Source organism: Neofelis nebulosa, chromosome 17, assembly GCF_028018385.1.
Source record: "Neofelis nebulosa isolate mNeoNeb1 chromosome 17, mNeoNeb1.pri, whole genome shotgun sequence".
Classification (NCBI taxonomy): Eukaryota; Metazoa; Chordata; class Mammalia; order Carnivora; family Felidae; genus Neofelis; species Neofelis nebulosa.
Window position 1 is genome coordinate 10,314,848 of NC_080798.1, and position 25,499 is coordinate 10,340,346.

General features: G+C 55.1%; 2 protein-coding genes across 8 annotated transcripts in view; one reads left to right on the forward strand and one right to left on the reverse strand.

Moving 5' to 3' along the window:
- The first annotated feature begins 802 nt into the window (after window positions 1–802).
- BBC3 (BCL2 binding component 3) lies at window positions 803–10,094 on the forward strand. 5 transcript variants are annotated; one of them, XM_058706973.1, is made up of 4 exons: window positions 803–885; window positions 4,696–4,984; window positions 6,492–6,682; window positions 8,993–10,094. In XM_058706973.1, the coding sequence occupies exons 2-4, from the start codon at window positions 4,711–4,713 to the stop codon at window positions 9,107–9,109; spliced, it is 582 nt and encodes a 193-aa protein (XP_058562956.1). In that variant the 5' UTR covers window positions 803–885; window positions 4,696–4,710; the 3' UTR covers window positions 9,110–10,094. The 5 variants fall into 5 exon arrangements, with proteins under 5 accessions (XP_058562956.1, XP_058562955.1, XP_058562959.1 ...); XM_058706972.1 differs by lacking the exon at window positions 803–885 and adding an exon at window positions 1,990–2,129; XM_058706976.1 differs by lacking the exon at window positions 803–885 and adding an exon at window positions 2,689–2,762.
- Window positions 10,095–17,358: 7,264 nt separating this feature from the next.
- SAE1 (SUMO1 activating enzyme subunit 1) overlaps window positions 17,359–25,499 on the reverse strand; it is a 75,234-nt gene continuing 67,093 nt past the window's right edge. For 2 of the 3 annotated variants that reach the window (XM_058709534.1, XM_058709532.1), the window contains 2 exons: window positions 22,705–22,774; window positions 17,359–18,405 (listed from right to left, as the gene is read on the reverse strand). In XM_058709534.1, the coding sequence (XP_058565517.1) occupies window positions 18,313–18,405; window positions 22,705–22,774 (163 nt within the window). In that variant the 3' untranslated portion in view covers window positions 17,359–18,312. The remainder of the gene's footprint in view (window positions 18,406–22,704; window positions 22,775–25,499) is intronic. The other variant, XM_058709533.1, reaches the window with a different exon arrangement.

The window sequence follows — 25,499 nt, forward strand, 5'->3', positions numbered from 1 at the left end:
TGTGGTGGTGCACGCACATTTACACACAGCATACATTAGTCACAACTCACCAAGCCTTACACCTAAAAGAGTGAAGTTAATTACATATAAATACAGCTCAATAAAGTTCAGTAAAAACAAGATCCACAAAAGTGATTTCACAATCCATGGTTTGCTCATGATCCCCAGTTTGAAAAACACTGGAAGGGAGGAAGAAAAGGGAAACGAATGAATGAAGGAAGGGAAGGAAGGCTGAATTAGTCCCCAGTATTTATTTATTTAGTGAGTAAGCTCTACACCCAATGTGGGGCCTGAACTCATGATCTGGAGCTTAAGAGTTGCTTGCCCTTCGGACTGAGCCAGCCAGGCGCCCCCCAACTCCCCAATATCTCAAGTCAGGAGATTTCACAGGAGATGTGCATTTCCTGTTTCTCCTGGGAAATGGAGGGACCTGGCCCCCCGGGGGAACCACCTTTGAGAACCTGGAGAAGCCCACCTTTGCTCGCGTCTGGCATCCTTCTCAGCCAGCCCGGTGCTGGGCACTCAGAGGCCACTGGCCCTGAGTGGGGGGGACATAGAGGGAACTGAAGGTGTACAGGAGACCGAGCTCCGGAGCCCTTGGCGGGAGGCGGGGGGGGGGGGGGGGGGGGAGGGGGGGGGAGGAAGGATAGGGGGTCACCAAGTCCAAGAGAGGGCAAGAATGACAAAGAGAAACTGAGAAAGGGAAGTGAAAGCCAGAAGGCAGGGGTGTACCTCAGTGCAGGGGCTGCCCGGGCATGTCCCCGTCAGGTGCCTGGGGCTTCCTTCTTCCCTGGGTGCCCCGTCAGATTTGTGGCAAGTGTGGCTAGGTGTGCATGCTCCAGAGTGTGTCCTGTCAGTGGGCCAGTTACCGGGAACCTTTTACAGGTGTGACTTTGTGACCGTATCGGGGGTCAATTTTTGTTGATGTCTAACTCGATCTGTGTCTGTGAAAGTCCGTTTCTGACAGTTGCAACGTGCCAGCTGTGAATTGGTGTGGGCGTGTTTGCGTGTGTCCCTGTAGGAGTGGGAGTGTCACCTAGATCGCGCTGTGTGTCCAGGTGTCCCTGTGACAGGTGTGTGTGTGTATGTCCCGCTGCGCCTATCAGGAAGCGTGCGTACATCCTGAGAAGCTCTCAGCCTGTGAGTGTGTGTGTGTGTGTGTGTGTGTGTGTGTGTGTGTGTGTGTTGTGGGTGCCTGTTCCGTGGGGACGTCTGTGAACACAGTTTGTGGGTCTGGATGCGCTCATCAGTGCAGGTGCTTGTGCAACACACCCCCGTCATCGTGTCGTCTGCGTGTCCCTGTGACCCTCTCGTCCAGCCGGACTACGCGTTGGTGCCTGGGTGTGGGAGTGTGTGTGCCCCGGTGTGGGAGTCTGCACATCCACGCCCCCGCCCAGGGTGTGCGTCTGTGCGTGGCCGTGTGCCTGCGAGTCGGCGTGTCCCCGTGGCCCTGTCAGCACGTGACTTTGTGTACCCCGGAGCGCCAGTCGGTCAGCCTGCGTACACGTCTCCGGGCGCGTGGGTCTGTGGGTCTCAGTCAGTGTGTCAGTGTGTCAGCGTGGGTGTCCGGCTGTCCCGCGGTCTGGGCGGGGCCCCCGTCCGCGCGCCTCGGTCCCCCTCTCCCCGGGGCCAGGCACTGCCCCGCCCCCGGCTGCAGGGAAACCCCCGCGCGGAGGTAGGGGGCGCGGCGCGCGCCTGCAAGTCCCGACTTGTCCGCGGCGGGCGGGCGGGCGGGCGGGGCCGTGGCGTCACGCGGGGGCGGGGCGTGGGACCCGCCGGGCGGGGGCGGGGGCGGGGCGGGGCGGGGCGGGGCGGCCGCCGAGCGGGCCGGGGATCCGCCGGGCGGCCTGAGACGCGGCGCGAGCCACATGCGAGCGGGCGCCCGGCGGCGGCGGCGGCAGCAAAATCGGCAGCGGCGGCCACGACGCGGACGCGCCTGCAGCCGGAGCAGGAGCAGCGGCAGCCACAGCCACAGCAGCCGCCACTGCAGTTAGAGCAGCAAGTAGCAGCGGCCGCAGCAGCAGCAGCAGCAGCCGTCGCAGCGAGCGGCGCTCGGCGGGCGCGCCCTCTTGAAGGAAGCCGCCCGCCCCCCCCATCGCCGCCCCCTCCGGCGTGTTCATGCCCCCGGGGTGAGTGTGCGCACCCCGAGTCCTCGCTGGCCGCGATTGGCCAGGCCGGGTGGGCTCCCTGGAGGAGGTGGCAGGAGTGCGCTGGGAGAGCAGTGGGGGCGCGCTGCATCCCCACAGCGTGCCTCCCTCTCTCCCCGCCCTCCACCCCACCAGCGACCCTGGGCTGGGGTCGCTGGGCGGGAGGCGCTAAGGGTCCGGGAGCGCAGGTGCCTCAGCGGTCTGGCGGGTTTGTTTACAAACAATGGGGTGCAGGCTCGGCAGCGCCCCCTGGCGGCCAGTGCGGGCCCGGGGAAGTGAGTCGACCCCGACTGCCCCGGCCCCCGCAGTCCGGGAGGGGCGGGCGTGGGGGGGGGGGGGCCCGGCTTGTCGGGGCGGCCACACCCCAGGCGCGCGCCCGCTGGGGGCGGCGACAGGGGGCGGCACGCGGGCCGTGGAGTCTGCGGCTCCTACGGGCGGGGGCTGCGCCCCAGCAACAGCCGGTTATTGGCCCCGCGCTCGCCTGGCGGGCGGGGCGGGCGCACGTGGCGGTGGCGGGGTGGGGGGGGGGGGTGCTGTGACAGCGGAGGGGGGAGTCTGGGCCCGCCGTGGGAGCGCGCGTGTGCGGGGTTGTGGATCTGCAGGTGTCTCGCCTGGGTGTGTGCGTGTGCCTGTCTCCGAGTTTGTGCTGGGGTCTGCTGGGAGTGGCGGTGCCAGTACAGGGGAGTGTTGGGGCTGTGGCCCGTCGCCGTGGGCGCTGGAGTCCCCGTGTGCATTCATGTATGCGAGGCTCTGTGTGTGCCCTGCCGGAGGGGTGGGTGTTGTTTATGTGTGCTGTACCTGGGGGGGGGGGGGTCTCGGTGAGAGTTGTGTGTGTGTGCGCGCGCGCGCTGTGTGGGGGTGACTCCGTGGGTCTGTGTCGCCTGCGCGTGCCACGGCGGGTGGACGGAGTGTTTGTGTGCTGCGAGAGTGAGCTGTGTTTGTGGGTCCGTCTGTGTGTGGCTTGCCCCATGTGCTGGGCTTGCGTCCACGATGTGGACTGTCTGTGACTGTGTGTGTGTGCATCTCCAGGGCATGTGTCTCAGCTAAGCGTTTGTGACGGTGCGCGTGCTGAATGCGACGTCTGTGTGCTGTCCAGGCGCGTGTGTGAGTTCTCTCGGTGTCTGTGTTCTGTCCAGGTGCGTGTGTGTGTGCGCGCGCGCGCGCGCTGGGTCTGAGGGGCTTCTCTCTGTGATCGGCTGGCTCATGTGTGTCATGTGGGCTGCGTGTGTAGTGTTTATGTCGGTCACGTGAGACCAGTGTTTTCTGTGGGTGCTTTAGGTGTGCGTTGCCAGGGCTGTGTGGGATTAGAGTTAGCCGCGGTGTGTGCGTGTGTGTCCGGGGCTGACAGTTGGCGGAGGAGGGTGAGTTGATGTCTGCTCGCCTGCATCCGTGGGTCGTGGCCCTGGCCGTGGCCCGGCATGTGTGGTGACGCATCTGGGTCCGGTGACCTGTGCCTGTGGGGGCCCGACGTACATGTGTCCTGGGGGCCGAGAGTTGGTGACAAGGGGGCGTGTTTTGGTCGTGTCGGTCTGCATGTGGCCGTGGATGTGTTTCGTGTTGATGGGCGCCTAGGTCTTACCTCTTGGGTGTGCGGGGGGGAGGGGCGTGTGTGTTTGCAAAGTCTGGCAGTGCGTATTTAGTGTGTTTCCGTGTTTTCCATGGCTGCGTTGCGTGTGTGTGTCCACGGGCATATCAACAGTGGGTCAGCATGTGAGGTTCTGGCGGTCTGTGTGTGTGTGTGTGTGTGTGTGTGTGTGTGTGTGTACGGGGATGGAGGGGACGGGTCGTGCCAGCCAGTATGCGTTGTGTGTCTATGCCTTCGGACGGTCTGAGTGTCTGTATGTCCACGTTGTGGCCACTGTGTGTGCGTCCCGCACTGGGTAGCAGTGTCGGAGACTGTAACCATCTCGGTGTTTCTGTGCAAGTGGGAGATGAGGGGGGAGGAGGTCAGGCTGGCCAGTCCTGAGTGAGTCCTTATCTGTGTGCCGTGGGCCTTTCGCACCCATCCGTGGTCTCTTCCATTGGGGTCCTGCATGAGTCCCTGTGTGTGCCCATCACTGTGTTCTGGAAGTTAGCCCCACCAGGCCATGCCCCCCCCCCCCCCGGGGGACTCCCAGGCTGGGTGAGTTTGTGTTGTGAGGCTGTCAGCTCTCATACACACACACACACACACACCTGACAGACCCCTCCATCTGGGTCCCGCGTGAGCCCTTGGACTTGCTGTGCCTCCATCCTGTACCTCCTTGTCCCTCATGTGTGCCCATCACCATGTGCGCGGGAGGCTGTCCCCACCGGCCAGGTGCCCCGCATCAGACCCTCGGTGGGTGTGTGTCTTGTGGGGTCATCAGGCACACCTACAGTCCCCCATCCGGGGCCCTGTGTTCTGTGGGAGCCATCCCTGGGCTTCCCTGCCCCCCCCCAAGTGTGCTGATAGCCGCGTGCAGGAGAGGGGGTGTCCCGTGTCCCCCAGGTAGGGTGTGTGTATTGTGGGGCCTTGGTGCCCTCTGCACTTCCCCGCTGACCGCACCCCTCTCCCCCTGTCCTGCAGGCCCCAGGGAGCGCCATGGCCCGAGCACGCCAGGAGGGCAGCTCCCCGGAGCCCGTAGAGGGCCTGGCCCGCGACGGCCCGCGCCCCTTTCCCCTCAGCCGCCTGGTGCCCTCGGCCGTGTCCTGCGGCCTCTGCGAGCCCGGCCTGCCCGCCGCCCCCGCCGCCCCCGCCCTGCTGCCCGCCGCCTACCTCTGCGCCCCCACCGCCCCGCCCGCCGTCACCGCCGCCCTGGGGGGCCCCCGCTGGCCTGGGGGTCCCCGCAGCCGGCCCCGAGGTCCGCGCCCGGACGGTGAGTGCCGCCCCACAACTGGCGCCCCGGGATGCTGGGAGCCGGGAAAGAGACACTGAGGGACTGGAGAAGTGGGAGCGAGTGGGGGGAGGCGGCGAGCCGGCCGGGCCACAGGGAGGGTGTGGCCAGTGTGGTCTTTGTGTTGCAAGAAGCAGGAAGAAGGAGTGGGAGGCTGGGGGCGGGGGGGGGGGGGTAGGAAGGGGGGAGGCCGAGTGGGAAGTCCCTCCTGGAATCTGACTGCAGTCCCCGAGTTGCAGCCCACGGCCTTTTCCGGGCCTGGGGCAGCAGCTGTTTCCCAGCACCGCCCCCTCCCCTTCCCCCCCCCCCCCCGCCGCCCCCCTAGTCTGGGTCTCCTTAACCTCCCAGAGGACCGTGGTTGGGGAGAGTGTGGGCAGAGCGAGAGGACTGTCACTTCAGGACTTAGGGGAGGGTGGCCTTTTGCCTTCATCTGCATCTCCGGCCAGGGCCGCCCCTCTCCGCAGTCCGGGTGGAGAGAGGAGAGGGGGAGGGGCCATTGTGCGGGGGAAAGTGGGGGTGGGGGAGGCGGGAGTGGGAAAGTGAGTCTTGGGAAGGGAAGGGTTAAAGGTCCCCTGCCGGATGGGCTGTTAACCCTGTGGTGCCCTGCTCGCCCCATCGCAGGGAGCACACTCGGTGGCAGGGAAGACGCTCCTGGCTTCTCTCTCCACCCCAACCCCCGCACCCTGTGCCTGAAGCCCAGGGAGGTCAGGGGAGAGAAAACTTCCCCGGCTGAGTTCCCCGGCAGGCAGCGGGGGCAAGAGGGGACCCGGTTTCAAGCCCACAGTCACAGGTGTGGAAACTGAGGCCCCGATCTTAGGCCTCAGAGATCCCTCACACCAGGACCTGGTGTGGCAAGGAGGGAGGAGGAGACTTCGGGGCTGCTCAGAAGGGGGTGAGGCAGGAAGGCATCTCCCGAATCCCAGCCCCCGCCAGGCCCGAGCTCGGAGGCAGCCAGTCTGGCCTTCTGGTCTCCATGCCCCTGCCACATCCGGGGGGTGTGGCTTCACTGTGGTTGGACACGAGAGGGCAGGAGACCTGAGGCTTGTGACTGGGTGTAGTCAGTCGCCTTATCCCTATGTGACCTTGGGCCACTTCTTAGGGTGGGCCTTAGTTTCCCCGTCTGGTAAATGGAGCAGGCAAAATTTGGTCCCGTTTTGGAAGAGTTAGGTCGGATAAGAGGAAGGACTTCCAGACTAACATGGGTAGTGGGGGTGGTAGCTGGCTAGACAGGTGGCCCCCAGAGAGGCCTCCTCCGGGCCTCTTCTTGCTTTCTGGTACCTGGGGAGTAGAAGCTGAGAAACCTGACTTTAGGAGGGGAAAACAGAATTGCTAGAAATGAGGCGGGGAGTAGAAAGGAAACCAGGAGGCTGGAAAAGGGAGAAGCGGGCCCTGGCTAATTGGTCCCTCGGGAACACCTCAGGGCCTAGAGGGGTGGTGGGTGCTGATCACGCCCCCCCCACCCCCCCACCCCACCCCCGGCTTTCCCCAGGTCCTCAGCCCTCACTCTCGCCGGCAGAGCAGCACCTGGAATCGCCGGTGCCCAGCGCCCCGGGGGCCCTGGCGGGCGGCCCCACCCAGGCAGCCCCGGGAGTCCGGGGGGAGGAGGAGCAGTGGGCCCGGGAGATCGGGGCCCAGCTGCGGCGGATGGCGGACGACCTCAACGCGCTGTACGAGCGGCGGGTGAGTGCTGGGGGAGGGGAAGACGGCAGGTGGGACTTCCCGCCCGGGAGGGGGCTGCGGGCCGCCCCGCCAGATGTGCGGCAGCTGCCGCCCGGCGCGGCGGGGTCGCGCCGGGGACAGGCAGGTGGGAGGGGCGGCGGGCCCGCGGACCTGCCGAAGGGCCCGCGCCGCGGCGGGCACAGCCCGGGCAGGGGCCCGGACCGCCTCGAGCGCCGCGGCGCGCCCGTGGCCCGCGGCCGCGGGGACTGAGGGCGGCGCTCGGCGGAGCGGCTCATATATCCCGGGCTATTTATAGCCGGTGAGTCAGCAGCGGCGGCGCGGCCGCGCCCGCCCCTCCCACCCGCCGGCGCGCGGCCGGCAGCGCGTCACCCGGCTTCCCGGGCGGCCGGGGGCGGGCCCTGGAGCCCCGCCCCGCGGGACGCCCCGCCCCCAAGCCCACACCTCGGCCTCTAAAACAAAATCTGTGAAGCCTGCAGCGGAGAATAGAGAATAACAAATATCAGCGCGCCCACCACCCGGCTCTGTCCAATCCGAACATTACACCCGCACGGCTTGCTTGTTGAAAGAAAAACAAAACCCGGATGTTGTGAAGCCCCTTGTTCCCTTCCCTTGACCCTCTTCTCCTCCTTTCCAAAGCAAACCTCTCAAGTTGGCTTGTCCCCTGACCCCCCGGGTGCTGATTCTTTCACTACGTATTTATCAGGCCACAAACAGTGCTTAGGTTGGTAGGATGCTTTTTGGCTTAATGTACACGACACGGTGTGTTCCTCTCCAAACTTTCCCCCTCCCTGTATCGTGCTTTGAGATTGAGCCATGGGAGCAAAGAAGCTTTTAGCTCATACATTTTCGCTGCTGTGTAGCATTCTATCGGATCGTATAGTATCCTTGTTCATTTTCTCACTGGTGGGTATTTAGGATTTTTAAAAATGTTTCAAATGTTACTGGCCTTTTTTGTTGCTTGTTTTTTTTTGGCGGTGGTGGTGGTGCTGGTGGTGTTTTTGGTGTCTTCCAAACGATGCCCATCTCTGGTGCACTTGTGTGTACCCCCAGGGTAGATCCCCGGGTGCTGCGCCCCCCCCCCCCGCCCCCCGCCCTCGGCTTTACTAGATGATTGCCAGCTTGCTCACAGAGATGTCTGTGCCAGGTGGCACCCTGTAACAGTGTGCCATTGGTAGGCTTTTTAACTAATGTCATTCTGACGTGCCCCCTTTGCTACCTCCTGGCTGCAGGAGGGAGTAATGAGGCGGCAGGGGCTGGTACAAGGCATCCCACACCCTGGCACCCACTAGGATCATTAGGATGGCTTCTCTGACCTTGTCCTCAGCTGTAAGATGGCTTTCTCCTCTTTTCATGGGGCTGAGACTAGGTGGGCCCTTAAGCACAGGGCCCGGCCATGCACTCAGGATAGGAGCGGGAGAGTGCTACAGCTTACGTTTAATTTTTACCGGTGGGGACTCTTTTCGTGTATCTAGTATCTTTTGTTCTCGCTTTGCTAGCAATTTGGAACTGAGAGGGGCCTGGAGGCCACCCCAAGCCTTCATCCTGTCACTGGGGAGGAGGGCAGGGGGTTAGCTTTGCCTGGATATGTTTCCACGCAGCCTCCACACAGAATGTGAACTGTGGTTCTCAGTTCTTGTCCTTTTACAGATTGTTCTAGAATTGCTGAGACCGGGGCTCCTGGGCGGCTCCGTCAGTTGGGCGGCTGACTTCGGCTCAGGTCATGATCTCACAGCTCGTGAGTTCGAGCACCACGTAGGGCTCTGTGCTGACAGCTCAGAGCCCGGAGCCTGCTTCGGATTCTGTGCCTCCCTCTCTCTGCCCCTCCCCCGCTCACACTCTGTCTCTGTAACTGTCTGTCTCTCAAAAATAAACATTAAAAAAGAAAAATAGAATTGCTGAGACCGTGGGCTCCCTGCTCCCTTCTCTCCCACTTGCCAGCCTTTGAGGGGAGGGCGGGACAGGCTGCCATCCAGACTCCCCTGCCGCCTCCCCCACCCCCAGCCTTGGCTGACTTTGGTGACTTTCTGGAAACTGGAGACGAGGGGCACCCCTGCTCCAAGCAAGCACTGTGCTGAGAGCATTCTGTCTTGTCTGCAGCATCCTCTCCATCCTGTTCTGCTCTAGATGAGGATGCCCTCGTCCCTTGAGGTGGTGACATGAGCCCAGGTGGTCGAGGAACTGGGACTTGGGCCCAATTAACGACAAGAGTACCTAGGCTCTGAGGGTTGGTTCAGACTGCAGATCGCTCTTAGGACTGTGCCTCCCCTGCCACTAGCCCGCTCCAACTTCCTTTTCTCTCTCTCTCCCTAGAGACAAGAGGAGCAGCAGCGACACCGCCCCTCACCCTGGAGGGTCCTGTACAATCTCATCATGGGACTCCTGCCCTTACCCAGGGCCCGCGGGGCCCCGGAGATGGAGCCCAATTAGGTGCCTGCACCCGCCCGGTGGACGTCGGGGACTTGGGGGGCAGGACCCTCCCACCTCCTGATGCCCTGGCCAGCGCGGGGGACTTTTTCTGCACCATGTAGCATACCGGACTGCCAGCCCTGCCTGTCCCAGGGGCGGGCCAGGGCAGCCACTCCAGCCCCAGCCCCGGCCTGGCCTGGGTGCACTGACGGAGATGTGGACTCCTGGGTCCCTGGCTGAGGAGCCAGGGGAGAGAGGGCTGACGGACTGAGCGTCTGAAGGCGGCGGTGACGGAGAGGGTGGGGACAGAGCCGCCCGCCTCTGCCGCCCACCACCATCTCAGGAAAGGCTGCTGGTGCTGGCTGCCCGTTCCAGCTGCAGGGGTGACACTGGGGGAGTCTCCCTCCCAGTGCTCCTTCACTTTGGGCCTGGCCTCAGGCCCCTGGTGCTTCCCCCCCTCCTCCTGGGGAGGGGGCCCGTGAAGAGCAAATGAGCCAAACGTGACCACTAGCCTCCTGGAGCCAGAGAACGGGGTGGGTCTGATTGGCTGCCCCAGCCCAGCGCCCAGCCGTCTTCCCTGAGCCAGCCGGCGGGTGGTGGGCATGCCTGCCTCACCTTCATCTGGGGGTGGCCAGGAGGGGCCCAGACTGTGAATCCTGTGCTCTGCCCGTGACCACCCCGCGCCCCATCGATCCCATTGCATAGGTTTAGAGAGAGCACGTGTGACCACTGGCATTCATTGGGGGGGTGGGATATTTTGGCGGAAACCGCCCCAGCCTTAGTCCCCAGGGCGAAGCGCTGGGGGGAAGACAGGGGAGTCAGGGAGGGGGGGAAATCGCAGAGGAGGGAGGAGTCTGGGAGTGGGGAGGGATGGCCCAGCCTGTAAAATACTGTATATGCGCTGCTGTAGATACTGGAATGAATTTTCTGTACATGTTTGGTTAATTTTTTTTGTACATGATTTTTGTATGTTTCCTTTTCAATAAAATCAGATTGGAACAGTGAACGCTTTCTGCTTTCTTTCTCCCCTGCATGCTCTGGTCCAAGCCTCTGTGACCCCTATGTGAGAGGAGGTGGGAGAGGGGGTCCATGGAGCACATCGGTCTGTCTAGCTGTATCCGAAGCGAGACTAAACAGCACGGGTGCCACAGTATGTACCCAGTCTTCACGCATCCCCATCAAAAGCAAAGCCTCATGGAGGGCAGGGTTGTTTTTTTTTTTTTTTTTTAAAGACTTTATTATTATTTAAAAAATATTTTGGGGAGAGCGCAAGTGGAGGAGGGGCAGAGAGAAGGGGAAAGAGGATCCGAAGCCGGCTCTGCGTGGACAGGCTGACAGCAGCGAGCCCCATGCTGGGCTCGAAACCACCAACTCTGAGATCGTGACCTGAGCTGAAGTCAGACACTCAACAGACTGAGTCACCCAGGCGCGCCTAAAGATTTTAAAGTAATGTGGACACCCAGCATGGGGCTTGAACTCACAACCCAGAGATCAGGAGTTGCAGGCTCCACCCAGACAGCCAGCCAGGCATCCTGAGGGCAGGATTGTTTTTATCTTTTTTTTGGTGCTTTCTTCTCACTTCTTCCCTGCTGGAGGAAGTATGTCCTGGAAGCTCAAAATATTTACCGAACAAATGAGTGACCTGTAACTTATTCAGAAGCACCACCATGAGGAGTCCCTGGGAAACGTGTTGGTAAGGAGGTGGACCTTGTCCCCACCCTCAAGAAGGCAGGTGACATCTGGGAGAGCACCTCAGGCTAAGATCAAAGTGAAGCTTCACCTACACGCAGCTGCCCTAGAGCCTAAGACGCGGCCTGGCATAAAAAGCCTGTAATTAATTAGCGGGGCCCCTACCGCTATCTTCCTGAAAACGGGCAACTGGCCAAATGCTTTCCCTACGCCCTCTCCTACACGACTGGCCCAGACACAGGTTGTGCTTCGGGGAGTCCTCACCCGTAAGGGGGAAATTCAGGGGAATGGTCCTTCTCCTGAACGACCGGGGTAAGGTAACCGGGATCCATCACTTTGGACAGGGATTTGGCAACAGCTCGTCAAGCAAAGGATGCGCGTAATCTATGCCAGCAATCGCCTTCCCGGGTGTCCTCCCTTAGCAGTGGACGCGCACAAGTGTCCATGTGTTGGCCAACCATCCGACACAGTATCCGACAGCAGTTGAAAGGGTCTCAAGCCGTGCAACAGAACAGACAGCACTTAGCCGGAATGAACTAGAACACTGCGAACGACAAATGATGGCGAGGAAAGCAAGTGGCAAAATGGTGGTGGGTACTTGGGTGCGTCTTCTTCTCCAGATCGTCCCTTGTGCTTAAATGCCTGTGCACAGAGCCGGAGGCCCCTGGCCGGGGGGTGGGGTGAGGGGGGGTGGTGTTCACACCCAGCTGTGTGGCAGCCGATGCTTCCTGCCCCTGCAACCGACTCCTTCCTCTTTCCAGCAAGTTTGTGGAAATATTGATAGGGCCAAATTGGACCCATCGATTTACTTACTTTCCCTTTCCGTTCCTCTTTCCTCTCTCCTGTCTTCTGTTGGATTTATGAATGCTTTTTTGAATGCTTTGAGACTTCTCTCTTGGTACTTCAGCTTTTAGTACTGCTCTAGGGATTAAACACACATCCTTACCTCTTCTCGGTCTATTCAGGGTCAGCATTGAACCACTTCACTTACACGGTAGAGATGGCCACTGCGTAGGCCGCTGGTCCGTTCCACCCTTCCCACCATTTTGTAGCTCCAGCTTACATCTCCACGCATTAGATTCCGCAAGGCAAGGCCAGAACTTTTGCTTGAACTCGAAGGACTTCCATTAACATTTTGTATAGTGTAGTTTTCGCCGGTGACAAGTTCTCTTTAGTCTCCGTTTATCTGAAAACGGCTGGTCTTCACTGGCTATAGAATCCTCGGGTTGACCATTTCTTTGCCCTATCTTGACGACATTCCGATCTCTGGCCTCCCATTTCTGAGGACAAATCCAGGATCACCCGAATCACAGTTCCCTTGATTGTAGTATGTTATTTTGGTAAGGCTGCTTTCAAGACTTTATTTAAAAGGTCTTTTCCTCTTTTTCAGACTGGATAATTCCTATGAATGTAGTTCCAGTGCATGAAATCGCTCATCCTCTTTCTGCTGTTAGGTCTACCAGTGAATTTTAAAAATTGCTGATATTGTATTTTCAGTGTTAGAACATCCATTTGGTTGTTTCCATTTTCTTTCTCTGTGGGGACTTCCTATTTTGCAACATTATACATTTATTTTTCTTATACCTCAATGAGCATAATTGTAGTAATTGCTTTAAAGTCCTTGTCTGTTGATTCCAAGTTTTTTTTTAATTTCCTTAACATACGCTCCACACCCAGTGTGGGGCTTGAACTCACAACCATGAGATCAAGAGTCATGTGCTCTGAGCCAGCCAAGCACCCCCCCCCCCAACACTTGGGTTCTCTTGGTCATCTTGTCTTTTCCCTTGAAAATGAGTCACATTTCCCTCATTCTATGTATATTGGGTAATTCTGCCTTGTGTCCCAGATAGTGTTACATTGTAGCCATTCAGGATTCTGTTATATTCCTCCAAAGGATGTGAATGTTCTTGTCTTGGGGAGATCTGGAAATCCCAGATTCACACTGTTGTAGTTGCTGACAGTGTAAATCCGGTTTGCTTCAGTTATGTTGAGTTGGCCCCACACATCCATAGCCCAGTGGTCAGCAAGAGACTTGGGTTGAATTTATACTTACAACTTGGGGTTTCCCTTCCCTGGCACCCTCCTTTCCAGTAGCTGTGGTTATTCGGGGTTCTGTCCTCTGCTTCTTCAGGCCACTAAGATAGACGCTTTTCCACCTGAGTTTTAGCTGCCTGGCACAGTGCCTGGGGCCACAGCCTGCCCTCAGCTAACACCGTAGGCAAACACACACACGCCAGAAAACTACTGTGGTGGGGTCTCTTGCTGCAACTTTCAACTGCCTCCCCCAAACCCACCTGCTTTTTAATCACTATCCTGAGGTTTCCAGTTTTGTTTTGGGTTTTTGTATTTTGGCAGGGAGACGGTTGTTAGAAACCTAATGCATGATACCATAAGCAGAACTGCTGGTTGTTGTTTTTTTTTAATGTTTACTTATTTTGAGAGAGAGAGAGAGAAAAGAAAGAGCAAGAGGAGAGGGGCAGAGGGAGAGGGAGACAGAGAATCCCAAGCAGGCTGCCACTGTCAACGCAGAGCCTGATTCAGGGCTCGAGCCTACGAACTGCGGGATCATGACCCAAGCCGAAATCAAGAGTCGGATGCCTAACTGACTGAGCCACCCAGGTGCCCTTGTATTTTCTTTTTAATAGACCTTAGTTATCATTTTTTAGGACTGGAAGTGGGGAATCCTAACTCTCCAGGTTAGATGGAGAGTCAGGGGCCCAGGGACAAAGTCAGAGAAGGCCAGATTTTATTAGCAAAGTCCAAAGCTCTCCTAGGAACACAAAAGGCGGCTCACTTGTTCCAGAGGGAATGGAAACACCTAAAGTCACCTCTGTGGCCTTTTCCCTCAGAACCAAGGTGCTGAAGTCCTGCAACTTGGCAGAGTTGAGACTCAGAGTGCCTGGCGAACGAGGCCCAGGACTGAACCTTTGCCGCTGGCGAGCTGTGCCCCCTCTAGCAAGCTAATACCCAACTTGAACTGGTGCTCCCCACCCAGCTCCAGTAATCCCACCCTGCAATGGTGGCTTCTGGAAGGGACAGATTTACTTTTCATTGTTTATGTTGTTTTTTTCTTCCTTAAAAAGACTGCATGTCTTTGTAAACCTTTCAAGTTCTGCACTACGTGCCCAAATGATCTCTCCGAACAACAAATGACATGTAAAATGCTACCATGCTAGTCTTTTGGGAGGAATCAACATCCCAAATGCATTTATACACTCCCTGATGTCAGACTTTGGGAAGTCTTTCCCAAGTGTATCCAAAGGAAACCAGCTCAATGTCACTCAACAGCAGACTGATCAAATAGCTCATGGTTCAGTGTGGTTTTGGAACTCGGTGCACAACGCACTGACAAGGACCTCCAGGACATAGAGAAAGCAAGATGCAAGAAAAGCTAATGCTACATGTGCGTAACAGTAACTAACACAGAGCGATTTCCATTCAAAGAATGTATTCATTCAATTCCCACATATCAGAGGAATGTACTATTACCCCATTTGACACACGGGGCAACAGAGCCACAAAATGGTCACTCGTCCAAGGTCACATAGCTACATGGTAGGGTCTGCATTTAAACCTACCAGTCTGGGGCGCCTGGGTGGCGCAGTCGGTTAAGCGTCCGACTTCAGCCAGGTCACGATCTCACGGTCCGTGAGTTCGAGCCCCGCGTCGGGCTCTGGGCTGACGGCTCGGAGCCTGGAGCCTGTTTCCGATTCTGTGTCTCCCTCTCTTTCTGCCCCTCCCCCGTTCATGCTCTGTCTCTCTCTGTCCCAAAAATAAATAAAAAACGTTGAAGAAAAAAAAAAAAAAAAAAAAAAAACCTACCAGTCTGATTTAAAAGAAAAAAAATTAAAAAAAAAAAAGGGGGGGGGGTGCCTGGGTGGCTCAATCGATTACGCGTTCGACTTCAGCTCAGGTCACGATCTTGCAGGTTTGTGGGTTTGAGCCCCGCACCAGGCTCTGTGCTGACAGTTCAGAACCTGGAGCCTGCTTTGGATTCTGTGCCTCCCTCTCTCCCTCCGCCCCTCCCTCACTTTGTGTGCGCTCGTTCTCAAAAATAAACATTAAAGAAAAATATTTAAACCTGCCAATCTGGAAGGATTCACTCTCCAAGGCTGCCAAGGGTGACCTCTGGGAGGTAGATATGAAAAAACCCCCGAGTTTGGCAGTGGGCAAGGGGGCGGGGGCAACGACAACTTTTCACCCCTATGTATGTGTCGCTTGAATGTTTTACTACAAGCTTAAAAACAGAACCTACCTGTCCTTCTGGATGGAGCTGAAGGCCCTCCCTCAACTCCGGGCCTGCCTGATGGTTTTCAGAGGTGACCACTAGGTCTCAGGACCTCGTGAAGGCAAAACCGGAGTCCGTGACAAGCAGCGGTGCAACTAGATGGTGTCTGCGAAGTGTCCTGCGTAGAAGCCTCCCCGTCAGCCCACATTCTGGCCCTTCCCTGGGGGAGGCTGTGCCCTCATCTGCAGTATGGGCGTCCACCCCCGCGGGGTTCCTGTGAGGACCACTTTAGCTAAAGCACAAGCGCTGTTAAGGGCAGGAGGCAGACAGCGTGGGGAGGTTAGCCATCAGTAGGCTCTTCTGACCTGCCAACCGCGACCTAAGCCTCCATTTCTCTATCTGAAAAGGGCAAACTGGACATACCTCAACAGACAGACACGTTTGGATTTACAAAAAAAAAAAAAAAAAAAAAAAAAGCCAGAAACTGACAAAAGGGGTCTGCACTGCAAAGGGAAACCACAGAACGTAGGGCTCTGATGGGACCGAGAGCTTTTTTTATTGTTGTACTTTTTTACCTTTGCATGTGTTACTTTTCTGAGTAGCACCTGTTCCACTAGAATGTTCTGAGGCTTCGACACATTAAGCACTTAACAGAGTTTGGCTACTACACATACCACAAACAACAGAAGTGGGGTGTGGAGTGGAGAAACCTGGCAGGCCCGAAGTCAGCCCACTTCCTTTCATTTGGCAACTCTAGCATCCCAAAAGTATTTGTTACCTTTACAGATTAAAAAAAAAAAAAAAGTTTATTTATTTTGAGCGGGGGAGGAGCAGAGAGAGAGACAGGGAGAGAGAATCCCAAGCAGGCTCTGCGCTGTCAGCGCAAAGCCCGATGCAGGGCTCGAACTCCTGAACGGTGAGATCACGACTTGACTCAAGATCAAGAGTTGGACGCTCAACTGACAGAACCACCAGGGCGCCCCTACCTTTTACAGATCAGATCCTCCTTCCCAAGTAGGCTAGAAATCTCCCGGAGGGATTAGAAACCACAGGATAATCATTGTGCTCTTCCTGGAGACTTGGGGAAATCCATTTTTATGGTAATACTATCATGAAATATGGGAGAATATGAAATGTGAAGATACGAGAATAAAGACGTTTCTCGCCTGAGGCTGGCAGCTTCCAGCACCACCCCTAGATTCCCGAGGGGTCCATTCTGGATGACTCAATTTCTGCCACAAGGGGTACAGAGGTGAAGTCTGAAGCGCGTCAGAAAAGATTCTAGGATGACAGTTTTGTTTTTATCCATCCAGACCCACCTGCTCCCCCTTGTGACCAAGGCCCCACATTACCAAGCTCGAAATTTCAAAGAAAGGGTATTTTCACACACTGATAATTGGTGCCCCTAATTTGACACTGACAGGGTGCAGAAAGGGGCCCCCCCAGAAACACAGCCCTAGTCTCCCCTAGGGAAGGGCAGAGGTGACCAGGAGAGTCGGGGAATTGAGTTGCCCCTCCCTGGGGAGACCATTTTTTTGTTCTCTCACTGTAGCAGGACGCAAATACGAAAGGAGCTGCTGATTGGATTTGTTCAAACGGGCCAGACTCACACCTCACACACTTCTACATTAAGGGAGAAACCCGAGGAGGGTGACGAGAAGTGGAACATACTCAGGCTGCCGAGTCAAGACAAAGCCGGTGTCTGAACCAATGAAAGCTCTGACCTCTACCAGCTGTGGGACTCGAGGCACATTACTGAAGTGCCATGGAACTTTAAAACGAAGCTGGGGCGCCTGGGTGGCTCAGTAGGTTAAGTATCCGACTCTTGTTCTCAGCTTAGGCCACGAACTCACGGTTCGGGAGTTCAAGCCCCGCATCAAGGCTCTGTGGTGACACACAAGGTCTGCTTGGGATTCTCTCTCCTCTCTTTGCTGCTCCCCCCTTGTCTCGCTCAAAATCAACTTTAAAAAATAAAATAAAACAAAGCTATTGTGACTGTGAGTCTGCACAGTGCCTGGTACACAGAGAATCTAAACAGAAGGCAGCATCAGTATCCCCTCTTTTACTTCTTTCTTCTTTCCCGTCAAATAGAATTCTTGTCACTGAGACCAACCGCTATGGACCTGAATTATTCAAGAGACAGGTGGAACCAGAAGCTTCTATGCACTCTAGAATTTGAACAATCTAATTCTTGATGCATTACCCAGTAAAACAGTGGCAGGAATGGTGATGGAGGGGAGGAATCTCTGAGTCACATCGAAGCATCCAGTAAGATTTCTTCAGGTTAAAAAAAGCAATTGGTAGGATCACTTCCTGTCACAGGAAGATGTTTATAATGTGGAAGAAAAACAAATCCTAAAGCAAATAACTTTATTTCTATCATTCCTTTTTAAAGAACCAAGGAAATATAGAAAATATAAAAAACCACACAAACAGCTGCAATTCAGGGGGGAAAGGAAGGACTGACGGGGCCCTCGAAAGCAACAGCCTCCAGGATGGTCTGAGCTGCATCGGGGATGGGGGCTCCGAGAAGACGGGCTCTCACATCCTAGCTTGGACCCCAGTAAATCAGAATCCCCAGGGGCTGGGAGCCCGGCACCTGCCTTTTTAATACAAGTTTCCCCATTAATATACACTTTGCAAGGTCTCGCCCTAATGCCCGAGGGAACTTTGGTAACATTTCCTCTCTTCCAAAATCCAGGCTGAAACCCAACTAATCCTGCACTAAAGCTCCAGAACAGCACACCAGATGGCACCTGTTGTTTTTCGGGATCTCCGACTCTGGAGGAAATACATCCCGCCTGCCACGTCGTTTCCGCTCTAGGGCACCTGTCTGCATTTGGGACTGTGGCTCCACTAGTGTTTCACGGGGCCCGGCCTTACTCCCCACCTGGAGTCATCGTCTTCTTCTCTGTATGACATCAGGCGGGGAGTAAGTCCAAGAAGGTGGTGAGAGGATCCTAAGCGATGAGGCGTGCTGGTTCTGGGCGGGCATCTCCCGCGGTGCCCCAGAGGCCTGGCGACACCCGGACAGAGGGACGCATCACAGGGGGCTCTCTGGCGATGCCCAGTGAACGGCCCTGGACGGTGCCGGGACGGGGGGCGGCCAGTCCCTACGCCCCGCGTTTCGCAGCTGCTGGCGCTTGCAAGTCGCGTGTCTGCACAACCTCACTGCTCCCAGGAGGTGGTCTGGACCGGTGAGAAGACTTCAGCTCTTCCCTCGCCTGGAGCCGCCTTCGTGGGGGGAGGGGACGGGAAGGCGCGGGCAGGCTGCGGGCTAGCGTCGCCGGGGCCGCCAGATCTCGGTTCACTTGGGGCCGAGGCACTCCACAATCCCATTCCCCTTCATGCCGTCAAAAAAGAAGAAGTTGTTGTGAGGAGGGTCCCTTTGAGACAGGGCCTGGGAGAAGAACAAGAAGAGGGCTCAGCTCAGATGCTTTCAAACGGATAACAGGGCGAGAAAAAGAAAAAAACCTCAAGCACTAAGATCTTCTAAAACTGCGCAGTTTGGGCACTGGCTCTCAAAGGAGGTGGATTTTGCTTCCCGGGGGCTAACGGGCCATGTCTGACACATTACTGTGCCTGCCAGGCTTCTGCTTTGTCCCTTACCAGTTGGGGGTCTCTGGGCAAATCAGTTAGCCTTGCCGAACCCCGTTTTCCCATGTGAGATGAAAACACTACCTGTACTGTCCTAGGCTTAAAAGAGATGATGTGCCTCAACTGCCTGAAAGTACACTCCACGTGCAGGGGCCTGCTGGCCATGGGCAGCAGTAATGATTTATGACCGTCCAACTGAGAAAGGAGGCAGCTTGTCCCGACACGGTGCAGGCGGCAGCCGTCATCACCTGTGGGGCCACACACTGATGCGGAAGCAGCTCTCCTATGAGGAGACACGTTTCCTGCGATCTTCTGCACGGTGGGCCGGGGCTAAGATCCAGAAAGGCTGGGAGGTACTATTTAGCCATGGAAATGGTGATTATTTTGCGAGGCTAACAGAAGTACACAGCACATTAAAAAAAAATTTTTTTTAATGTTTCATTTTTGAGAGCCAGAGCCAAAGCATGAGTAGGGGAGGGGCAGAGAGAGAGAGAGAGAGAGAGAGAGAGAGAATATCCAAAGCAGGCTCCAGGCTCTGAGCCATCATCACAGAGCCCAACAAGGGGTTCGAACCCACAAACCGTGAGATCATGACCTGAGCCAAAGTTGGAGGCTTAACCAACTGAGCCACCCAGGTGCCACACCCCCACAGCACCTTTAATATGTTTTTATTTACTTTTCAGAGAGAGAGAGAGAGAGAGAGAGAGAAAGCGAGCATGCGAGAGAGTGAGCACAAGCTGGGGAGAGACAGAGAGAGGGAAACATGGAATCCAAAGCAAGCTCCAGGCTCCAGGCTCTGAGCTGTCAGTACAGAGCCTGACATGGGGCTCAAACTCGTGAATCGCGAGATCATCACCTGAGCCGAAGTCAGACGCTCAACCGACTGAGCCACCCAGGGGACCCCACAACACCTTAAAGATGGGGCTAGCCCTCCTGAAATTACATGCTGAATCATGTGTAGTAGAGGAAGGACTCATACGTGTCAATGAGTTTTCTCAGAGGTTCTTAATCAAAAAGGACTGCCATTTAAAGACATGGACATGATCCAAGCAAAAACCTCTAGGCAGGAGCACCATGCCTGTCATTCTTAAAGGACCTTTTTTACAAGGTTAGGAACACGCTCGAAATATCTTGAACTTCTCTCTGAATTGGGCACTAATCCCAATCTGTTTCTTCATCTGTAAAATGGGGTAATTATACCTACTTCAAGTGGTTGTTCAACCATCCATCCACGGAAACCACCTAGAGCATCCACCCCTGTGCCAGGTATCGTGTTAGGTACTGAGGATTCCGAAGCACGGTTAAGACAGAGGTTCACTTCCCTGCGCACACATACAAAATGGCAAATCGACAGCACCTGCCTGGTATAGTTTTTGGTGAACCTGAAACACGATCAAGCTTGCAATGTGTCTGGCCCGTAATAAATTCTCAAAAAGTGGGAGGTGCTGTTATGAACAGGAGCCAGGGGGTCTCTCACCAAACTGTGAGGAGATCCCAGGCACTCAGCCGGGTGGAAGGGCCCAAGAGCCCACAGTTAGAAGTTCTAGACCCTAGAACTCAAGTTACAGGAGGTGATACGACGGGGCCCGATATGGCTGCCGCCGCCATACTGCAGGCAGGGAGGCCTAGCAGGGACAGCGGGAGACAAAGGAAGGACGACTTACACCTAGGGAAGCATGACGGGACAAGGGACGTGGACGGAGGATGCAGTGTTTGGAATGATGGCAGGAAGGAAGAAAAGAAGAGGATTCCAAGGGAAGAGACTTACGTTTGCCCCCCGCCTCCTAACATTTATTATTATGGGTGGTCAGATGGTCGTCAGGAGAGAAGGGGGGAAGGTCTGCGGCCCTCAGATTGTGGAACCCTGGTGCCAACTGGCTGAAGGCAATACTGTGTTAAGTAAGGGTGGGGTGGCAGGGACAAGACACCAGGCCATGGGGTGAACACGGGGCAAAAGGTAAAGTGCTTCCCAAGCAAGATGGGGGTAGGGGGAGATTCCAAACACACCCAGCAACCAAGAATGCAGAGTACTCTGGCCGTCTGGGATAAACAGAAACAAGACGCGGGCAACAGCTGTCCCCAGCAGGCAGGAAGGAGGGGGCTGCATTAGAGGTTAGGACTGGGACGCAGGGAAGCCACTGCAAACAATGGGGTCAAGGCCAGCTGCCCCGACCCCTAATCTCCATCCCACGTGAAAAACCCAGGGAGCAGCTTCTCGGCGGGGGGTACAAAGTGTGGCCGAAGACACAGAGGCGGTGTCCCGGGTCCAGGCGGACAGCACCTGAAGCACAAGGGCCGAGCGGGGCGGGGCACAGGCTCGGAGGCCAGACAGCCCGGGCTCGCATCCTGGTGCCGCCATTCTCTGCGCCTCCGCTCCTCCTCTGTGCCTCGGGGGTCGCACCGGTTCCCACCTCCGAGGGTTGCTGTGAGGAAGAGATGAGCACATCCATGTGAAGAACGTGGTCCGAGTGAGGGTACAGGGTGGGCCTCCGATACGCGCTGTTGCGGTGTTGTCACGGTAACAGGTTACGGACACGCGTCTGTTCCCTTAGGATTCTTCCATCGCCGCCCTCCTTCCCATCCAGTCTGTCTACAGGCAGCTTCCCAACCTCAGCGCGGGCTTCTGGGCAGCCCTACCGACCGACCGGGCGCACACACCACGATTCTCACGGCAGTCTGGGCTCACCAGAAGGCACGAGCGAGGCAAACGGCGCGGCCATCACATCCCTCTCTTCTCCCTCTACCTCCCTGGTGCTCGCCCTGCTCCCTAGGACACAAGAGGCGGGGGGGGGGGGGGGGGGGGGCACACAAGAGGGTCTGAAGGAGAGAATCTGGTTCAGAGAGAAGGACCAGGAAAGAGAAACAAGAGCCTTTAGAAGACGGTGGCAGGACCATCAGACTCAGTCAAGCGTCTCCAGAGCAGACGTACTGACTTCAAGACAAAGTAGCGAGAGTGGGGTCTCCACACGCCTCTCCCGAGCTCCAAGATGACGTGTGAACGGGCTCGGAAAATCATTTAACGAGGCACGACTCCACTCCAAGAACAAAAAGGACAAATCATCACCGCCAATCTACTGAAGCAGTCAAGGACCTACAAAAGGCAAAGTGAACGGGGCGCCTGGGTGGCGCAGTCGGTTAAGCGTCCGACTTCAGCCAGGTCACGATCTCGCGCTCCGTGAGTTCGAGCCCCGCGCCAGGCTCTGGGCTGATGGCTGAGAGCCTGGAGCCTGTTTCCGATTCTGTGTCTCCCTCTCTCTCTGCCCCTCCCCCGTTCATGCTGTCTCTCTCTGTCCCAAAAAAAATAAAAAACATTGAAAAAAAAAAATTTAAAAAAAAAAAAACAAAAGGCAAAGTGAACATCTTTGGGCGAGTATCTAAGTCCCAAAGAAAGCATTTGGGAATATGCTAGAATTCTGACAACCCAAATGTTCCAGAAGAGACTCAAAACGTTGTGCTAGTTACCAGTTACGGGACCGCCAGTTGACTTCCCTTCCGAGAGGGACGATGCCACCAAACCTAACGTGTTCACAGGTCACCCTCTGCAGAGCTCCACGGGGCTCCCAGCACCGTGCACACGCTCCCCTGGTACCGGATGCCCCCTTCTGAATAAACACCCATGGCGTGCGCATTAACAAGAAGCTCCGATGCCACGATCGAGGGCAAAGAAACACCGTGTGAAGTAGAAGTTAAGGGCACAGGTCTTGGAGGCCCATCTCCGGGCCTCGATGTCCTCCCCTTACACGGAGATCATGATAGTACCATTTCACAGAGCTGTGAGAAGCAGAATACGTGACAAGGGTCGGAAGCACCACGTAAGCAATCAGTACAGTCAGGGGACAGTGGCAGGTACACCTGAAGACACTATGCCCAGCTCTGGGCACAGCACAGAGCAGACACTCAAAGATCATTTGCTGAATGCTCATCGGGATGGGCGGGAGAGAACAAGATGAGGTAGAAAAGGGAAGAAAGGAAATAGGGCACGAAACAGGGATGAATGGGGTCAGAGAAACCAGGCAGTTCTCTAAGGCAGTCATGGTTCTTTCGGTTGGCACTCTGACAAGGTCACGGTGGACCAATGACCTGCTCCTCAGGGACTCTTTACCTTCACAATTTCCTGGGCCAGGATCCCTCCAACCACTGCACACACGGGGGCCATCTCAGAGAAGCAGTACCTACAAGAAAACACAAATAAAATGGAGCCCTGAGGAACAGGAAGGCTGGTAGGACATCTGGCAAAGGTCAGGAGTGGGCTTGCGAGAATGAAGACATCTCCTACCAGGAGGAGTCCATCCACACGGCAATGGTAATGCTGGCACCTAGGCGTGAAAATGAAATCTGGTCCAGGAGGTTAGCTGGGAAAGACCTCTGAACCTTGGCAGGCAGGAATTGTTTCACAACATTTTTTGTTTAAGTTAAAGGAAAGACTATATCTGTGCTTCCTAAAAATAAGGTCAACAAATATCAGATGTTTCGGTGCCCGGGTCACATTCTCGCAATTCTCCTCTTACCCACAACGGGCAGTGGGTCCTATATGCTATTCCCAGACAAATGTCAGGGAGAAGGCCTGTGTTAACATGCAGGAGGCATGGGAAATCTGGGGCCTGAAACTGAAGCATGGGGACAGAAAGTCTTCACTCCTCCTATAGATACCAACCCTTCTGGACCGGGATGGGGCATCCAGAAGACAAATTTTGGCCCATACTGTCACCTGCCCCTCCAAATCACAGGTCCTAGGCAGTAAAACACTTTTCTACCACCTCTCCAGAGGAAGTGTGCTCTGCCAGTTCTCAGCCCTGAACACAAAGGCATTTTTCTTTTATTTTTACTTTTTAAAAGTTTATTTATTTTGAGAGAGAGAGTTTGAGCGCGTGCGTGGGAGAGCCTAAGTGGGGGAGGGGCAGAGAGAGGGAGAAAGAGCATTCCAAGCAGGTTCTGAACTGTCAGCATGGAGCCCAATGCAGGGCTCAATCCTAAAACCGTGAGAGCCAAAATCAAGAGCCAGATGCTTAACCAACTGAGCCAGCCGGGTGCCCCACAAACGTATTTTTTAAATGAGCAAAGCGGAACACAGAGAAGTTAAGGGGAGAGCTTACCCAAGGACCCCACCACCAGGAGACTACCTCTAAACTTCCCAGTGTGGTACACACTCTTCCTGATTTTTCAAAGTGCACGTATGAAACACACATAATCAAAAACCCAAGTAATATTATTCACTCTGCTCTGTAATCTACTGACTGATACTTCTGTTCCACACGGCAACACACATCTTGGCACAGGTGTCCAAATAATTCCTTTTGGCAAATTCCTAAATGTAGAATTTCTGGGTCCTGACACATTGTGCCAAAATGCCCTCCAGAAAGTCTCTGCCAATTTAACTCGTGCCTACTGTGTGTGAAGGTGCACATCTCCTCACGGCCTGGCCTGGCTGGGACTGACGTTCCCGTCTGTGCAGCCACAGCGGTAACTTTGACTCCAGATCATCAAGGTCCTTCACAGAACTATAAAACATATAGAGAACGATACCACAGAAAAACTAGTCACCCATAATCCCACTACTCAAAGACAAATGTGGAAATAGGTTTTCTTTAAAAAAAAAAAAAATTACACCTATACTCTGTGTGATACTGTACAATTTATTTATTTTTTTAGTGTTTGTTTATTATTGAGACAGAGCGAGACAGAGCATGAGCATGGGAGGGGCAGGCAGAAGAGGAGACACAAAATCGGAAGCAGCCTCCAGGCTCTGAGCTGTCAGCACAGAGCCTGACACCGGGCTCGAACCCACCGAATGCGACATCATGACCTGAGCCGAAGTCGGCCGCCCAACCGACTGAGCCACCCAATACTGTACAATTTAATATTTGCCCTTCTTCTCTTAAAAGTTTATCATCAGCAAAATGCTAGCAAACCTAACCAGCAACATGCAGAAAGGATTACACACCATGATTACATGGGACTTACAACCAGGAAAGCACGGTTGGTGTAACATCTGAAAAGTCAATCGATGTTAGTACTGCGTATTAACTGAATAAAGGGACCATAAACACACGATCATCTCAACTGACAGAGAGAAAAAAAAGCATGTGACAAAATCCAGCACCTCTTCATGCTAAAAACATGCAACAAACTGGGAACAGAAGGAAGTTTCTTTAATCTGATCAAGGGCTATGAAAAATCCACAGCTAACATCATACTTAATGGTGAAAGACTGAAAGCTTTCTTCCTAAGAATGTCTGCTCTTACCACTTCTATTTGACACTGTGCTAGAGGTTCCAGCCAAGGCAATTAAGGAAGGAAAAAGAGACACGACAGCCAGATTGGAAAGGAAGAAGGAATACATATTCATAGATAATATGATCTGGTTATATAGAGAATACTAAGGTATCCAGAGAAAAACTATTTGAACTATTAAATTTATTCAACAAGGTTGCAAGACAGAAGATTAACATACAAAACGTATACTTCTATACATTAGCAATGAACATTCTGAAAATGAAATGAAAACTTTCATTTATAATACACCACCCAACAGTATTTTTTTTTCAAAACAATAGAATATTTAGGAATAACTTAACAGTAGTTGTGTAAAACTTATATTCTGAAGACTATAAAACATTGTTGAAAGACATAAAAGACCTAAATAAATGGAAAGATATCCCACGTTCAAGAATTGATACACTTGGGGCGCCAGGGTGGCTCAGTCGGTTGGACGTTTGACTTTGGCTCAGGTCACGGTTTGTGAGTTCGAGCCCCGTGTCAGGCTCTGGGCTGACAGCTCAGAGCCTGGAGCCTACTTCAGATTCTGTGTCTCCCTCTCTCTGCCCCTCCCCTCCTCACACTCTGTCTGTCTGTCTGTCTGTCTCTCTCTCTCAAAAAGAAACAAACATTAAAAAAAAC